This window comes from Cibotium barometz, chromosome 9 (genome assembly GCF_041138505.1).
Source record: "Cibotium barometz isolate CiBa-2024 chromosome 9, ASM4113850v1, whole genome shotgun sequence".
Taxonomy (NCBI): Eukaryota; Viridiplantae; Streptophyta; class Polypodiopsida; order Cyatheales; family Cibotiaceae; genus Cibotium; species Cibotium barometz.
Window position 1 is genome coordinate 28,344,602 of NC_141054.1, and position 15,331 is coordinate 28,359,932.

Below are 15,331 nucleotides of genomic sequence, written 5' to 3' on the forward strand. Positions count from 1 at the left end.
TTGTCGAGCTGTTTAATCATTTGACAATTAAAGTTTGTAAGACAATGCTGAGTTATAAGGCACATGAGATGAAAGACTTTTCAAACTTATTGGATGATGGTTGGGATAGCTTCACTTCCAACTCTGTACATTGTGAGGTTGCTCATAACTCCATTCAGCTCAAGTACGTGATTGCAAGTCAGAATTTTATATTTTCCTTCTATTATAAACGTAGTAGGCTGATTGGAAACCAGCTTGTTCCACTAGATCACGATGTGAACTCATTTGGTCCTGACAATGAATTAATTGACATTTCTGTCAAAGAAAATGAAATTCTGGTTATTGTTGTGTCACTTAGAGAAAAATGCACAATTGCACAGTTGCGCCATGACATTCATACCGAGAGTGAAGGAACTGTTTCAACGGCTATCCCATTCATTCTAAACAACAAGAAGGTAATACTTATACAGAGTCAATCTCTTTCAATATCTTGTTGGATTACTTTGAGTTCTCTAACCATTTCTTGTTTCTATAGGTTCTTCGACGGAGAGAAAGCTTGATTTGATGTGGACAGATTCCTGATAGGATAATTCAGATTGATCGAAACTGATCTCATAGGTGGAAAAATCATGTGCATCTTTACATGTAAGGATGGCTATTGAAAGTCAACTTTAGAGCCAGACATTGTCTATAGTGTCATACTGTAATGTATTTCAATGGAGCAATCTACCCAAAGGGAACAATGGACTTCGAATGGGCAGCTCTTGTCGCAAAATTTGCAATTGATTTGTTAGTAGACTGATGAAATGTACTATCTATTGTAACTTGAGCAATATATATGATTTCAAATCATTTATAGACTCAAGTCTCTCTGTCCCTCTTTGTATCTCTCTCTCTCTCTCACACATGCAAAGCGACACATTCACACAAAATGAATGCATGAGGGATTCCCTTGTGTGAGTAAACTAAATGAAAATCTCAATGCATGTCGTTTCCTTGTAAAGTATATACAATGAAAAGTCGTTGCCATTTCAATGTTTTGAATTTAAATTTTTAGGCGTCATGAGGAAATGTTTCCGCTTGCTTCTTGCCTGTATTCGACGGGACTTCGGTCTCCAATTCTTGTGCTTGAAATTTCTCAGGAGATTCGACATCTTTTCTAGCTTTCTCACCCTGAAGTGGACCCTCGGCAATATGAAATGTAGGCTCCTGAGCCTTTTTAGTTGGTGATTCGGCCTTTTCTACTTTTGTTGACCCTTCTACCTCTGCAACATGAATGGGAGGGACATTTTGTTGTTCATTTGAGCCTTCCACCTCTTCAGTTTTCTTGGAAGCCTGTCTGGGTATCTTTGAACTTAACTGAGATATAGGAGAAGAGTATCGAAGTAACTGGAGGATGGCATTTGCTCTAAAATTATAAACATACTCCGAATCATAGCTTTGTTTTGTCATCTGTACCAATCAAAAAAATAAATGAAGTAGCGGTTGTCATGTATCTTCTATTGTATCTATAAATAAGAATGGGAACGCCTACCTGTTTTGACTTTTCAATGAAGTAGCTATCAAAAATGTACTTGGTATTAATAAGGACTCTCCATCCGCAAGAATAACCGTCATATTGTTGAGGCACTTGTAAACCATAGAGAACGTTAAAACATGCAGCTTTTTTCATAAACGTTTCCATGAAGGATAAAGAGGTCGAGTTCTTACATCCATGTGCCAGGGATGAATTGCACCAAACTTGTCTGCGGTGGTATCTGTACATTGATCCAATGCTATAGCTATTCTTTTCAAACCCCTTCAACATGATAAAAGAAATGTTAGTAGTTCTTTTTGTAGATCATAGACCACTTACTTGGTTAAACAAATGAAGAAAACTTACAAGTCAATCTCTCTGTGAGTATTTGTAATTGAATTGAAACAAAAGCAAGATTTTGATGGTGGGTGCATTGCTGCAACGCTCCAATGTTCACTACAATTCAAGGGTTAAAAAGATTAGAAAAGAAAATGAGATTAAACGCTTTCTTAACTTAAGTGAAGTCCTTGCAACTCGACATACTTAGAATTGTATGGTATGATGATAAGGGTTACTTTTTTGAAGTTACAATGGGTGAACCACTTGGCCAACTCTTTGGGTGGCTCGTTAGGCTTCCTTAATACGAAGGATATAGCGGGATCCGCAATATATACAAACTCTTGAGCAGATGGGGATAAAAAGTTCTTCAATAAACTACATCCAAAAACATATCTGTTAGTTTCATACTATGTGAAACAAATTATGTAAAGAAAAACATTATTCACAACTTACTTAAGTCCTGCAAGGATAATGGTATCAGTCATGTATTCCTGTTTATGCCTTAGACATTTCAGACAATCGTTTGTGAGACGGAACTCGTGATCCAGATCAGTTGACTTAATAGTGATATACACTAGTGGGCCCAGCTTGTTCAACTTATCTAAGATCATCTTCTCTAAGCCCTTTGTCGCCCCTACAAGAGTGGGGGTAGGCTCTGCCTTGCTCTGTTTTGCTTGTTGTAATGTGAATGCCTCAAATGCAGCCTTAGCTCTTGTATCCCTTTCATGCGTAACTTCTTCTATTTTAACCTCTTTCACCTTTCGAGTTCTCGCCGGTGGTATCATCAGGATGTCCCTCATCTTCTTGTCCGAATAATCTAAGTCTTTCAATAATTTATCGTATCTCCACCTTACCATTTTCAGTGTATTCATGTCCCTGGACATGATAGTGACTCTGTGGCTATGCGCGCAGCTAAGAGCATTGTGTCTTGGAAGATCTCAATGCAATAATCTTCTGTGCTTTCTTGCAGGGCAAGAACTACTGATCTTTGCCACCTGTAACTAAATCCCATGTCATTGACAACTTCCTTCAAAAGTCTTTGAAAAGGTGCTTTAGGGAAACAAAAGCCCATGGCTTTTTGAGCCTTCCTGATCTCCCTCAAGACCGTTATTTTTTTTTAAAATCTCTGTTTCTGATTTTTCTAGAGGAGACTCATGGGCTTCCCTTTCCTTGATTTCTTTACTTGACGTTGTGAACTTGATCTGATGGCTACCATTTGGGTAATTGGAGGACCGTGGCCTCTTTTCCTCACAGTATCCTTAGTTCTGGCCATACTGCATGTTTAAGATAGAACTATTTATCTCTCTCTCTCTCTCTCTCTCTCTCTCTCTCTCTCTCTCCCCCCCCCCTCTCTCTTTTCCTCCCTCTCTGTCTAGAAAATAATTCACTCTCTCTCCCTCTCATAGACAAAGTAGCAGAAGAACAAAATAATTCTCACTCAAACTAAGTTCCTCTCATAGACCAAGCAACATTTTACAATAGAGAGAGAGATGAGAGAGTATGAGAGGTACAAAAGGACTTGGGGAATTATGACGAGACGTAGTTGTGACTGAGTCGAGAGAGAGAGAGGGTCGTTTCACAAGCGATATCAAGCGTTGGATTTTCACACTAAGAGGACAATGTCAAACGATAGTCGAAGGATGGGGGGGAAGAGAGAGAGAGAGAGCGAGCAAGAGAGACGTGTGCAAAAGAATGCGAGAATGAGGTTTGGGGCTCGCCCAAACCTTGTCCTCGCATTCTTTTGCACACAAACATCTCTCTCCACACCACCCTCTCTCTCACTCTCTCTCTCCCTTCCAGCTTTGTGCATCATCGTGAAGAGATAGGGTGCATCGTCGTGAAGAGCTAGGGTGTTGCAAGATAGAGAGATAGAGGGGGAGAGATAGAGAGAGAGAGAGAGAGAGAGAGAGAGAGAGAGAGAGAGGGAGAGAGAGAGGGAGGGAGGGAGGGAGAGAGAGAGAGAGAGAGAGAGAGGGAGGGAGAGAGAGAGAGAGTGCGAAAGAATGCATGGAGGAGGTTTGGGGCTCGCCCAAACCTCCTCCACGCATTCTTTTGCACAAGTCCTTTTTTTTGGGGCTCGCCCAAGAGAGAGAGAGAGAGAGAGAGAGAGGGGGGGGAGGTTTGGGGCTCGCCCGAGAGAGAGAGAGAGAGAGAGAGAGAGAGAGAGAGAGAGAGAGAGAGAGAGAGAGAGAGAGAGAGAGAAGGAGGGAGGGAGGGAGGGAGGGAGATAGAGAGAGAGAGAGAGAGAGAGAGAGAGAGAGGGGGGAGGTCAGGCTTCGGGACGATCGTGGAGGAGGATGATTGTGGAGGTGGATAGTAGGTTGAAGGCGCTAACATCGAGCAGGATAATGGTTGACGAGCGTGGAGGAGGAAAAGTGTGGAGGAGGATCGTTGAGGAACGTTGGAGTAGCGGTGGTGGAGCGGTGGAGGAGCGATGGAGGTGGAGCGGTGGAGGAGCGATGGAGGTGGACCGGTGGAGGTGCAGCGGTGGAGAGGTAGAGCGTGAAGGAGCGGTGGCATGTTGATTGGTACGGGCCAACAATAGAGATATCATACAGTGGCTATTTTTAGGAAATATCATGCAATGGCTATTTTTAGCCTCCATGTGCAATTTCCTATTTTAGTATGCAACATTAATAACTATAAATATCTAGCTATTAATAGTGCCCATGGATATTAGAAGCCAAATTTTAGACTAGCCTTTCTTCCAACTTCCCCGCACCCCTCTGGCGCTTGACCTTTGCGGCATCATGGAAGTCCCTTCGCTCCCGACTAGCAGGGCATCCAAGGAGACTTCCCTTCCAGGTAGGTCTCTAGCTCGTTGTCCCTCTCTCGAGTCACACACCCCCACCGACACCACCTTCTCAAAGACGTCTACCCCCTCTTTTTTTCTTTCTCTGTAGCCGTTTCTTTCTCTGTAGGAGAGTCAAAGAGGGGGGGCGAGAGAGAGAGAGAGAGAGAGAGAGAGAGAGAGAGAGAGGGGCGTGTGCAAAGAATGCGAGGAGGAGGTTTGAAGCTTGCCCGAACCTCCTCCTTGCATTCTTTTGCACACGTTGAAGGAGACAAAGAGAGAGAGAGAGGGAAGGAGACAAAGAGAGAGAGATAGGGGGAGAGAGGGCCTTGTGCAAAAGAATGTGAGGAGGAGGTTTGGAGATCGCCCAAACCTCCTCCTCGCATTCTTTTGCACACATCCCTCTCTCTCTCTCTCTCTCTCTCTCTCTCTCTCTCTCTTTCTAATCACCTGCACACGTCCACAATTAGCTCGAGGTGTCCAAGAACATCGTTGAATGTTAGAGGCATGATGAGGAAAATGAGAGAGGGAGAGGGAGGCATGCAAGTGGAGAAGGAGGTTGCAAACGAGTGAAGAGGGCGAGTGACAAGCAAGTTGTGGGAAGCGCTGAATATAAAGCATCTTATATAGGCGAATTATCAAAGTAAAGTTTGGAGTGCAATGCAAACCTTGCCATGCACACACACACACACACACACACACACACACACACACACACACACACATACACACACACACACTTGTTGTAATTGAAATCGAGAGAGAGAGAGAGAGAGAGAGAGAGAGAGAGAGAGAGAGAGAGAGAATTGTGTGTGCGTGAACTAGAGAGTGAAGGAGAATTGTTTTTGATCAAAATTGCAGATCAACAATCGCCGCAATCTATTAAGAAAAAACGAATGGATAAAAGGCCATGGTGGGCAACGGAGACTTCGAGCATACAGGACAATTATAATTTTAAATCAAAGAGTATAAAACTAGAGGGACATGCCTTAGTGGAAGAGCAAAAGGAAGCAGATCTTCTGTTGTTTGAATTCCTAGAAAAATGCAATGCTCAAAGGGAGTTTCATTTATTTTATGACATGTGGAATATAGAGATTGATTTTAATAAGGTTATAGAGCAGCACAGAGAGTTTTTATCCGAGGAGCTCTCAGATTTTAAGAGCATGACAGAGAATGGAAGGGTTTGCGTTTCAGATAAGTGGTATATTCATGTCAAGGATACTCTAGTAGAGGATCTCTATCACCAGGCGATTTAATAATCTCCCTAATGTTTATAAGGCCACATGCAACATGCATTCTAGTACATGTAGGATTCTTGAAGAGAGTCTTGGTTTTGCCATGTTTTTGCATTTTGAGGACACTGGAGATTTTGAGGACACTGAAGATTCACATAAATTTTTAGAGCCCAACATTTTTATTGAGGGAAGCCAATTTGAAGAAGAGTCGATACAAGAGGAAGAAGTTAATATTGAAGAAGAGAAGAGACAAGCTCAAGAACTTGACCTTGTAGCTTTACGGTCAGAAACTATAAGAGGTGAAGTATCCACCACTGAAGGTTTGAATCTAGAAAAAGGTCCTCTTGCTCTTCCAATGCTTCCATCTTTTAGCATCAAAGATGATGAATATTATCTGCTCTCCGATATTCAAAGGATCTTTGACTTGAGAGAAGATTATGCAATAGCTTTGATTGCACAAGCTTGTACCAAAGACCAAAACTTGGGTGTTGAGGATGACGATTTGATGATTTTAGAGGAGTGCTTTGAGCCTAAGGTAGCACTTGCCTTGTGCTTTGAGAAAGCTGCATCTGTAGAAGATTTACAGGATGAAGAATTTAGTGAAATACAAAGGCAGTTCAAAATTAAGCCTAAACAGCCTGAGATAGAAGAGGAACAGAAGTGTAAGCTTGAATGTAACACCGAAAGAAATATCAATCTTTGGTCAGATAAAGTTCTGGAAGAAGATGAAAATATGAAGGTAACAATGTCCATTTTAAATGTTTTCTTTATTTTTTTCCTTCTATTTTAATGTACTTATGTTAATAGCGGCGAGCATGCCGTCCCGTGGGTTGTCGCCATAGCAAGAGGACGCTGCACACAAACAATGGCATGAATAAATAACATTTAGGAATGACTGTGACTCCTCAAATCGACGAGTGTATGGAGGACCAGAATGTGTTACAAGTACGAAGTCTGCCAAACACCACACAGGTGCTGCAGCGACCATACCTACTATCACAGCAAACAAGTAAACAAGGAGGAGTCTCTTGCATACCATCTTAATTAACCTTCCTCTTAATCTGCAGACTAGGCTTTACCAATGCAATTTTATATGGGGTTGATCTTCTCTTTTGTATAAGCAACGTCCAGGTCTACAAGGTACCTGACAGGTTGAAATTTGCAACCTACCTTTGCATTCAACAAGGTACCTTGGTCTTCAAGTAAAAACCCGTTCTGCAATTGGGTGGCTTTTTGTGGAATTCAGTTTTCAAAGGTTGGTTTTTTAAAGGTTAAATTGGCTTTGAAGTCCACAACTACTTGGGGTGGCATTGTTTGAAATCCAATTTCTAAAGGTGGCTCGTAGCTTACTTTAGAAGTTAAAATTTAATTTCAGCTTCAAGGCATCTTCGAATTCAAGTTAGGAAAATAATTTTGAAGAGATCCTTTGAGCCCAATTCTTAAAGATGGACCATGGGTTCTTTTAAAGGTTCAAAATGAGATTTGAAGCCCACAGTAGTGGTCACACCCCACATAACATTCATTCACAAATTATGTCATATTAGCTTTGTAGATGATGGATTCATTATTTGTTCATTGCATATCAGTGATGCCAACAATGACATGGGTTCTTTTAAAGGTTCAGTATGAGGTTTAAAATATGTAATTTTTCTTGGTCAGTTGGATGCTATCCTACTACCTGTTGTGCTTGTAATTAGATTTTAAAGTGTGTAGCATGTAAACAATGCACTATGGGCACTGATAGCTTAGAAGGAGGCTCTGTAAAATAAACTGGATAGATAGATCCACAATTGAGCACGTGTAATTACCATCAATCCAAAGCAAGGTAGTAGCCTTGGCCTTATGGTAGATAATTGAAGATCTCCATGAAGATGTTATACATGCTAATGTTGAAAATGCCTAGATACAAGAATAGATCTCCATGAAGATGTTATAGATGCTAATGTTGAAAAAGCCTAGATACAAGAATAGATCCTAGATTTCCAACAAAAGTTTACAAGTTCATATCCGAAGTGCCGTGTGCCTTGGAGATGATGTTTTCTTTATGTTGGAGGAGCTCTTCATAAGCCTTCTCTCTAGCCATCCACTTGGCCATGGCCTAGTTATACTCATTATAACTTTTCCATGGCCTAGTTATACTCATTATAACTTTTCCATGGCCTAGTTATAATCATTGTGGAATTTGGTTAGGCCCTTGTTGCCTCTCTTGTTTTTGTGACATTGTCTTTACATTCTTTTGCAAACTAATTAGCTACACAGGCATATCAGGCTTCTTCTTCTACTTTAGCTGTGAATACCCCCTTTACATGGTACCCTTACTTGTTAATTTTTCACGAATAACACAAGATTTTTCTACTTTAGCTGTGAATACCCCCTTTACATGGAGCATGGTGGAGCATGCAATTTCTGTAAAAAGGAGACATCATCAAAACGGCCATCTATTCTTGCTTAATTACTTAAACAATGGTAGCTACCGTGGTGCATAGTAAGTTGCTCAATACCGTTGTAATCGGTATAATAGGTTGCAAGTCCGGACTCATCCGCAGAACACATCCAACAGCTAGCTGCCAGGAGAGCAGCAGCTACTATGAAGGAAAAAAAAATGTGTTTGCTGCCATAGTATTGATAGCGCGTCTAATATGCCTTGCCCTATGTCTTTTATAGGCCTTGCTATGGGTAGCTGGGCTCGTTTTACAAAGGGCTGAGTCTTGACACAAAGATTAAGCTTCGAGATTGAATCCTACATGGAAAACGCCTTGCCCTATGTCTTTTATAGGCCTTGCTATGGGTAGCTGGGCTTGTTTTACAAAGGGCTGAGTCTTGACACAAAGATTAAGCTTCGAGATTGAATCCTACATGGAAAACGCAAACCTTTGAATTTAAATACCTACTTTAGCGTCCTCAAATGGCTCTCTAATACTCGCATGATCGACACACTCGATCTTGCAATGTGGTCTTTCTTTCAACGATCGAGTGTTCGGAAGCCATTTTTTTCCTTACCCTTGAAATATTTCTTCACACTATGGTTTGAGGTGTCATTAGTAATTTTCAACACGAAGTTTTTTTTCGTATCCTTGAATTTTTAGGAGGAGACAATTTTCCTCCTCCCACCAATATAGGATGGACTTTTCAACAAGCTAACTGAGCTCTAAATCCTCTTGGACTCTTTACACAAGATTTTATCAAAAAGTGAGACCTCTCCCTACATGAAGTTAGAAGTGTATAATTTTGGAATTAGTCACACTTACACCTCTAAGTATTTATCTCAAATATATACAACTCGATATGCAAACTAGTCAAGCATTGAACTCTAGAGCAGCGTCCTAGATCGAGTTGAGGGACAACAGTCCTTCATTAGTGTATCTACCCTCTTCCCCACTTTGTATATATATGTATAGAGAGTGCCAATTGGAATACAAAAAGCTTTATAAAAACATTAACAAAGAACAACCATCTAGAGATCCCCCAATTGGGATATGACACTTCGATGCATTAGTAGTGAGTTCAAGGAGAGAAGATTAGAGAATCCAACATTTTGATTAGAAAGGCAATTATTTCTAAGCAAATCCCCTTATTGCCATCCACAGTGTAGGTAAAGCTTCATTTGAACCCTAAGGTTTTCTTTTTAAAAAACTTTAATGTAAAAATATTGAAAGAAGAGTGTATTCATATGCTGGCCGTCTAGATCTTGTTTTTAAGCAATGCATTTTCTCGACTATTTGCAAGTTTATCTCCTTCAAGGATATGCATCAAACTAAGGCAAGGATATTGTAAATTTATAGCACTCCTAATGTCTTCACTTAAACAATCTTTAATTGTAATAGGAAGCACAAACTATAATTGACACATGTATATTAGTAATGAATATATGTATTATAAACGAGAAACACCATATTAGTGAATTTGGGAATCTCCCAATTCCCATTTTTTAACACTAAAAAAGGAGGACATGGATAACATATTTGTAAGTTTCTCAAAACCCTATCATGTGACCTATCATTGGAAAGCGCTTGAAAAATGGGATCTAATAAGCCATAAAGCGCTCATTTTGGATTCATGGTGTTCAAGTTATGGGAAATTCAAAGTTTTGACCATGTGTCCCAAAGTCTTGGGAAATTCCCATATTCCCCAATATGGTGTTGAGAGAAAAAATAGGTTGTATATACCTATAAAAACTTTTGCCAATCGTGAGACCTTAGGCCACTTAGCTTATTGTTTCGAGAAAATGCAGCCTTAAGACATTACATGTGTGTCTCGTTAGTATGCGAAAGGAAGCAATAATCTTCTTTACTCTTTTCTCCTTTCTCTTGGATAACATGGAACATGCTAGGGGAAGGACTACTTTGCATGATTCAACAACGAGCCCTTAAAGCTTCCATCTTTTAAACAACCTTAAACTCATCCGGAGCACCCTTATCTTTATCTCGAATTAAATGTTCCCAAATGATACTCGTGGTATTTTTGAATATATGCATGGGATTGAAGAGATGATTATTTAATAAATCATTCCTTGAGTGGGTTGAGTAAATGGGATTTTTTCTTCTTGTGTCATCCGTTGTGGTTTCTCTTGGCCAAAAGATCGATCCCTTGATGAGAACTTGGGGTAAGGTTTTTTTAAGGGGCTACAGGTCATCTCTAGCTTTTTTCTTTTAGGGGGAATATCGAGCTTAGGATTGTCAAAGAGGAGAGGTGCTTTTTATGAGATCTAGTTGAGGTACATCAAGTGCAAGTTCTTTGCTGATAACATGGCATATAATTTTCGTGAGCTTGTAAGCTTACCTTGGCCCAATTTGTTGGTTTATTGGTATATACTACTTGGCTATAATTGTGATCTCGGTTGTCTCGGTCCACTTGCAGGCTTTCCAGCTTGTAACCTTGTGAACTTATGGGATTGCCCACCTATAGACTTGTTGGTTTGCATGCAAAAAACCTCTTTAAAAGATGTTTTTTTAATCCAAAAGTGTCACTAGGACTGTCACATACTAACACCCATAACTATGTTGCTAAACCTCTTTAAAAGATGGATTTTTTATTAGGAAGTATCACATAGCAACACCCATAACTATGTTGTTAAAATGGTGTTGCTATGTCCTCGTAATGAATACGTAGTGCCTGGTAGTGATCTAGGTGTACGAAGTGCACAAGGTTAAATACTCCCGTAGAGAGATTGAGATTGACATTGCATTGACATTGACTTGCTTGGGGAAAAGCAATCAAGTACGAAAGTGGAAACTTGTAGGCTTGCTTACTTATGGGCTTGCAGACAAGCAAGCATGCAAAGTTACAGATCTATGGGCTTGCTAGCTTATTTACATGTAGGTGTGTGGGATTACAGACTTAGAGCCTTACGAATGTTTCAGCTTTCAAACTGCTTTTCAGCTTCTTGTAACCTTGTGAACTTATGGACTTGCCCACCTACAGACTTGTTAGTTTGCATGCAAAAACCTCTTTAAAATATGTTTTTTGAATCCAAAAGTGTCACTAGGAGTGTTACATACTAACACCCATAACTATGTTGCTAAACCTCTTTAAAAGATGGTTTTTTTATTAGGAAGTGTCACATAGTAACACCCATAACTATGTTGTTAAAATGGTGTTGCTATGTCCTCCTAAACGAATATGTAGCGCGCCTCATACTGATCTAGGTGTATGAAGTGTATAAGTCTAAATACTCCCGTAGAGAGATTGAGATACTATGTATATATATTCCATCATTATTTTTATATGATTAAAGCAATAGAGAAATTGAAGAAACCCGCTTGTTTTAAGTTGGCACTTAGAAATAAAAAAAATGGGAAGATGCCATGAATGAGGAGGTGGCATCATTAAATGCAAATATAACATGGGAGTTAGTGATTTTGCCTAAGGAAATTAAATATAAGTAGATGTATAAGGTCATGGATAACTTAGATGGATGAGTTTGCAAACATAATTGGTTACCAAGGGTTATGCCTAGACCTATTGCATTAACTATAAGGAGGCATTCAAACCAGTTGCAAGAATGGAAACCATGAGAGATCTCATTACTATGTCTATAAAAAAGGGTTTATCTTTACATCAAATGGATGTAAATAATTCTTTTTTGTATGAAGAAGTATACATGATGCAACCACTGGGTTATGAGAGTGATACACACCTAGATTTTGTGTGTGTGAGTTACATAAAGCCTGGTATGGCTTAAAGCATGCATGTAGAGCATGGTCAAACAAGATCAAGGAGTATCTTGTGACCATTGGATTTTTGATATCCAATGTAGATTCTTCACGTAATGTGAAAAGGATAGACAAAGGGATCATGCTATTTGTCATTTATGTGGATAACTTGATTAGCATTAGTGATAGTGATGCTAATATATACATGATGCTAGGTTGCTTTGGAAGTAGAAGTTTGAGAAAAAGGATTTGGGTGAGCTGTGGTATTTCTTGGGTATAAAGGTGGTGAAATTACCTCGTGGCATTTTGTTGTTATAGAGGTATTATGGCTTGAACATGTTAAACTCTTTCATAGTTCTCTCCTCTTTGCTCCCTACACTTTTGCAAAAGTACCATTGGTGAGCAAGGGAAAGTACCTGGCTTCTCCGCAAGAGAGGTTTTTATTCGTAAGATGGCTAGAAGCACATCAACATATAAAATAGAGGTATGAGTGGTATAAGAAACAACTCTAAGAACACCACCATTTTGTAGTGTGGTGACTTGTTATATAATATAATATTAAAAAATATCATCCTTAAAAAAAACCACCATTTTGTAGTTTGGTGACTTGTTATATAATATGATATTAAATAATATCACTCTAGGGACATCACCATTTTGTAGTGTGGTGACCTCTTAAATAATATCATTCTTTAATAATAGTGTAAGTGAAATGAAAATCTATACTTTTAATATACTAAATGATTTAGAGCATACAAAGTCTCATCTTACCCAAGCCTAAAGGTCTTTCTAATGATATATTTCTATCCTTGGGAAAGAAATATAAAAAGATCATCTATACTTGGATAGAAGAAGATTTAAGAAGGAATAGGAGAAGAGTAATATAGGTGCAAAATTGGGAACAATTTAGCTTTTCATAATATTCTCATGACTCATGAGTTGAAAATTTCAATTTCTTTAAGATAATATTTTTAAACAATATTGTAAACTAAACAAGTTTATTCTTTTTTTATGATATTGAGCAAAAATGTCAGTCACATGAATGAGTGGTAGTTGAGGTCAGTCTGCTAGTCACTGCAATAGTGACGGTTATAAGCCTTTGCATTAGTACTTTTAAAATGCAGCTACAATTGAGCAAAAGTTATTTATTAATAAGATACACACTTTAATTTTATAATTCAGTACTTTCAATATATATTATTTTGATAAATTTTTTGCAATATATTTATCACAAAGAGGATGTATGTGTTTTTAATAGTTGTAAATTGGTTGGAGGAACTCTCCAACAGCTCCTTAGTGTGCAAGGCTCATTGCTTAAAAAGTCTTTAAAGTATATAATAGAACTTGTATTATCATCCAAATCTTTTCTAAAGAAGTCTAAATGATTTGATCTATTTCTTGGAAAAGGCCATAAAGCCTATCAACCTAACTTTCCCACATCAATAATCTTGAATTATTAATGATAATTTTAGCAAGTAATTAGGTCACTTTGAGCCACTGCATATGATGAATATAAAATCATTTTGATCAACCATTGAATTTATTTGTATTGTTTTAGATGTAGCGTTAACTATGGTTATGTTAATATTCCAATTTTTTGTTAAGAATAGTGTTGAATGAAATGCCAAGTACAGTCACTCATGAATACTAAAACTTAAGAAAAGATTAAGCCTAAGGTATTGTACCACAATGAGTATCACATGTTACTTTTTGGCATCACTTTGTGATGGAATCTTGTGTAAAGAGTTCAAGAGGATTTAGAGCTCAGTTAGCTTGTTGAAAAGTCCGTCAGCTTGTTGAAAAGTCCGTCTTATATCTTATATTGGTGGGAGGAGGAAAATTGTGTAAAGAGTTCAAGAGGATTAAGAGCTCAGTTAGCTTGTTGAAAAGTCCGTCAGCTTGTTGAAAAGTCCGTCTTATATCTTATATTGGTGGGAGGAGGAAAATTGTCTCCTCCAAAAAATTCAAGGATACGGAAAAAACTCCGTGTCGAAAATTACTATTGACACCTCAAACCATAGTGTGAAGAAATGATGCAAGGTTAAGGAGAAAAAAAATGGTGAAAGACCGAGTGAGTCGATCATGCGAGTATAAGAAAGCCATTTGAGGACGCTAAAGTAGGTATTCAAATTCAGAGGTTTGCGTTCTCCACGCAGGATTCAATCTCTGTGTCAGGACTCAGCCCTTGCAAACGAGCCCAGCTGCCCAGCAAGGCCTATTAGACGCTATCATGGCGGCAAACACATTTTTTATTTCCTTCATAGTAGCTGCTGCTCTCCTGGCAGCTAGGTGCTGGACGTGTTCTGCGGATCATTCCGGACATGCAACCTATTTTACCGATTACAGCGGTACTGAGCAACTTACTGTGCACCACGGTAGCTACCGTATTTAAGTAATTAAGCAAGATTAGATGGCCGTTGATGATGTCTCGTTTTTTGCAGAAATTGCGTGCTCCACCACGCTCCCCGCCAATAAACTTTTCGCCGCCGGCAGCAAGGCCATCTACGATGGCGGTGCTGCCTGCGGGAAGCACTACAAGATCTCGTGCACCGGAAGCGGCTGTAAGGGCAGCGGGTCCATCACCGTGAAGCTCGTGGACTATTGCCCTGGATGCGCCTCCAAGCAGTTCGACCTCTCGACGACTGCCTTTTCCAAACTCGCGGACCTAAGCGTCGGCGAGATCCACATCAAATACCACCAGTAAGCCCCCTAAACCTTAGGTTATCGGGAAAAATTAAGTAGACAACTTCGTCGAGGTGCACTTTTATGTTCCTGAATTAAACATTTTAAAAAAAATGCACGCCTTTTATTAAAGCATTTGGTGTTGATCAGGGAAATTATTGTATGCTTCCTAACTTGCTCATACCTCTCAATGCAGGGTCTGAAATGAAAAATAAGCTGGAGCATACCTACTCGAGGTCCATAAATAAATCCTATAAAAAGAAAAGCATTGTATTCTCTACGTTAGGACAGAATGGTGAAGTGCTCCTTGAATCTTGATAGATTGAGACTATTCTGGTATATATGTGTGATATATAGCAAAGAGTAGATGCTATCTTACTCCTTAATATTCACCCTTTTAAGATGGCTTCTTATATTCTTCTCAAATAGTGTTCTACGCTAAGCCTAGACAGTTGAGTCTTACTCTAATGGTATGTACCTTGTTAGGAGCTTTCAAAGGTGCACGAGGTACACTAACCTAAGATTACTCTCATGCACATTTTTACTTGGCTTTTTTAAATTAGGTATGTTGGTGCTTGTTAAATTGATATACAACATCCTCTTTAGCCAAGAAAATCAATGCACGTATTTTTGTCTT

General features: G+C 39.2%; 1 protein-coding gene across 1 annotated transcript; it reads left to right on the top strand.

Annotated features, from left to right (window-relative positions):
- The first annotated feature begins 13,982 nt into the window (after positions 1-13,982).
- Positions 13,983-15,331, top strand: LOC147635416 (EG45-like domain containing protein). Its single transcript, XM_086802181.1, has 3 exons — positions 13,983-14,360; positions 14,454-14,712; positions 14,891-15,331. The coding sequence occupies exons 1-3, from the start codon at positions 14,243-14,245 to the stop codon at positions 14,895-14,897; spliced, it is 384 nt and encodes a 127-aa protein (XP_086658307.1). The 5' UTR covers positions 13,983-14,242; the 3' UTR covers positions 14,898-15,331.

What these genes read in the sequence shown, in the direction of transcription:
- LOC147635416 (XM_086802181.1), top strand. Translation starts at nt 14,243, where the DNA reads ATGGCGGCAAACACATTTTTTATTTCCTTCATAGTAGCTGCTGCTCTC. An exon ending in CTATTTTACCGATTACAGCG is followed by an intron (nt 14,361 to 14,453) that starts GTACTGAGCAAC and finishes CGTTTTTTGCAG; the next exon opens with AAATTGCGTGCTCCACCACG.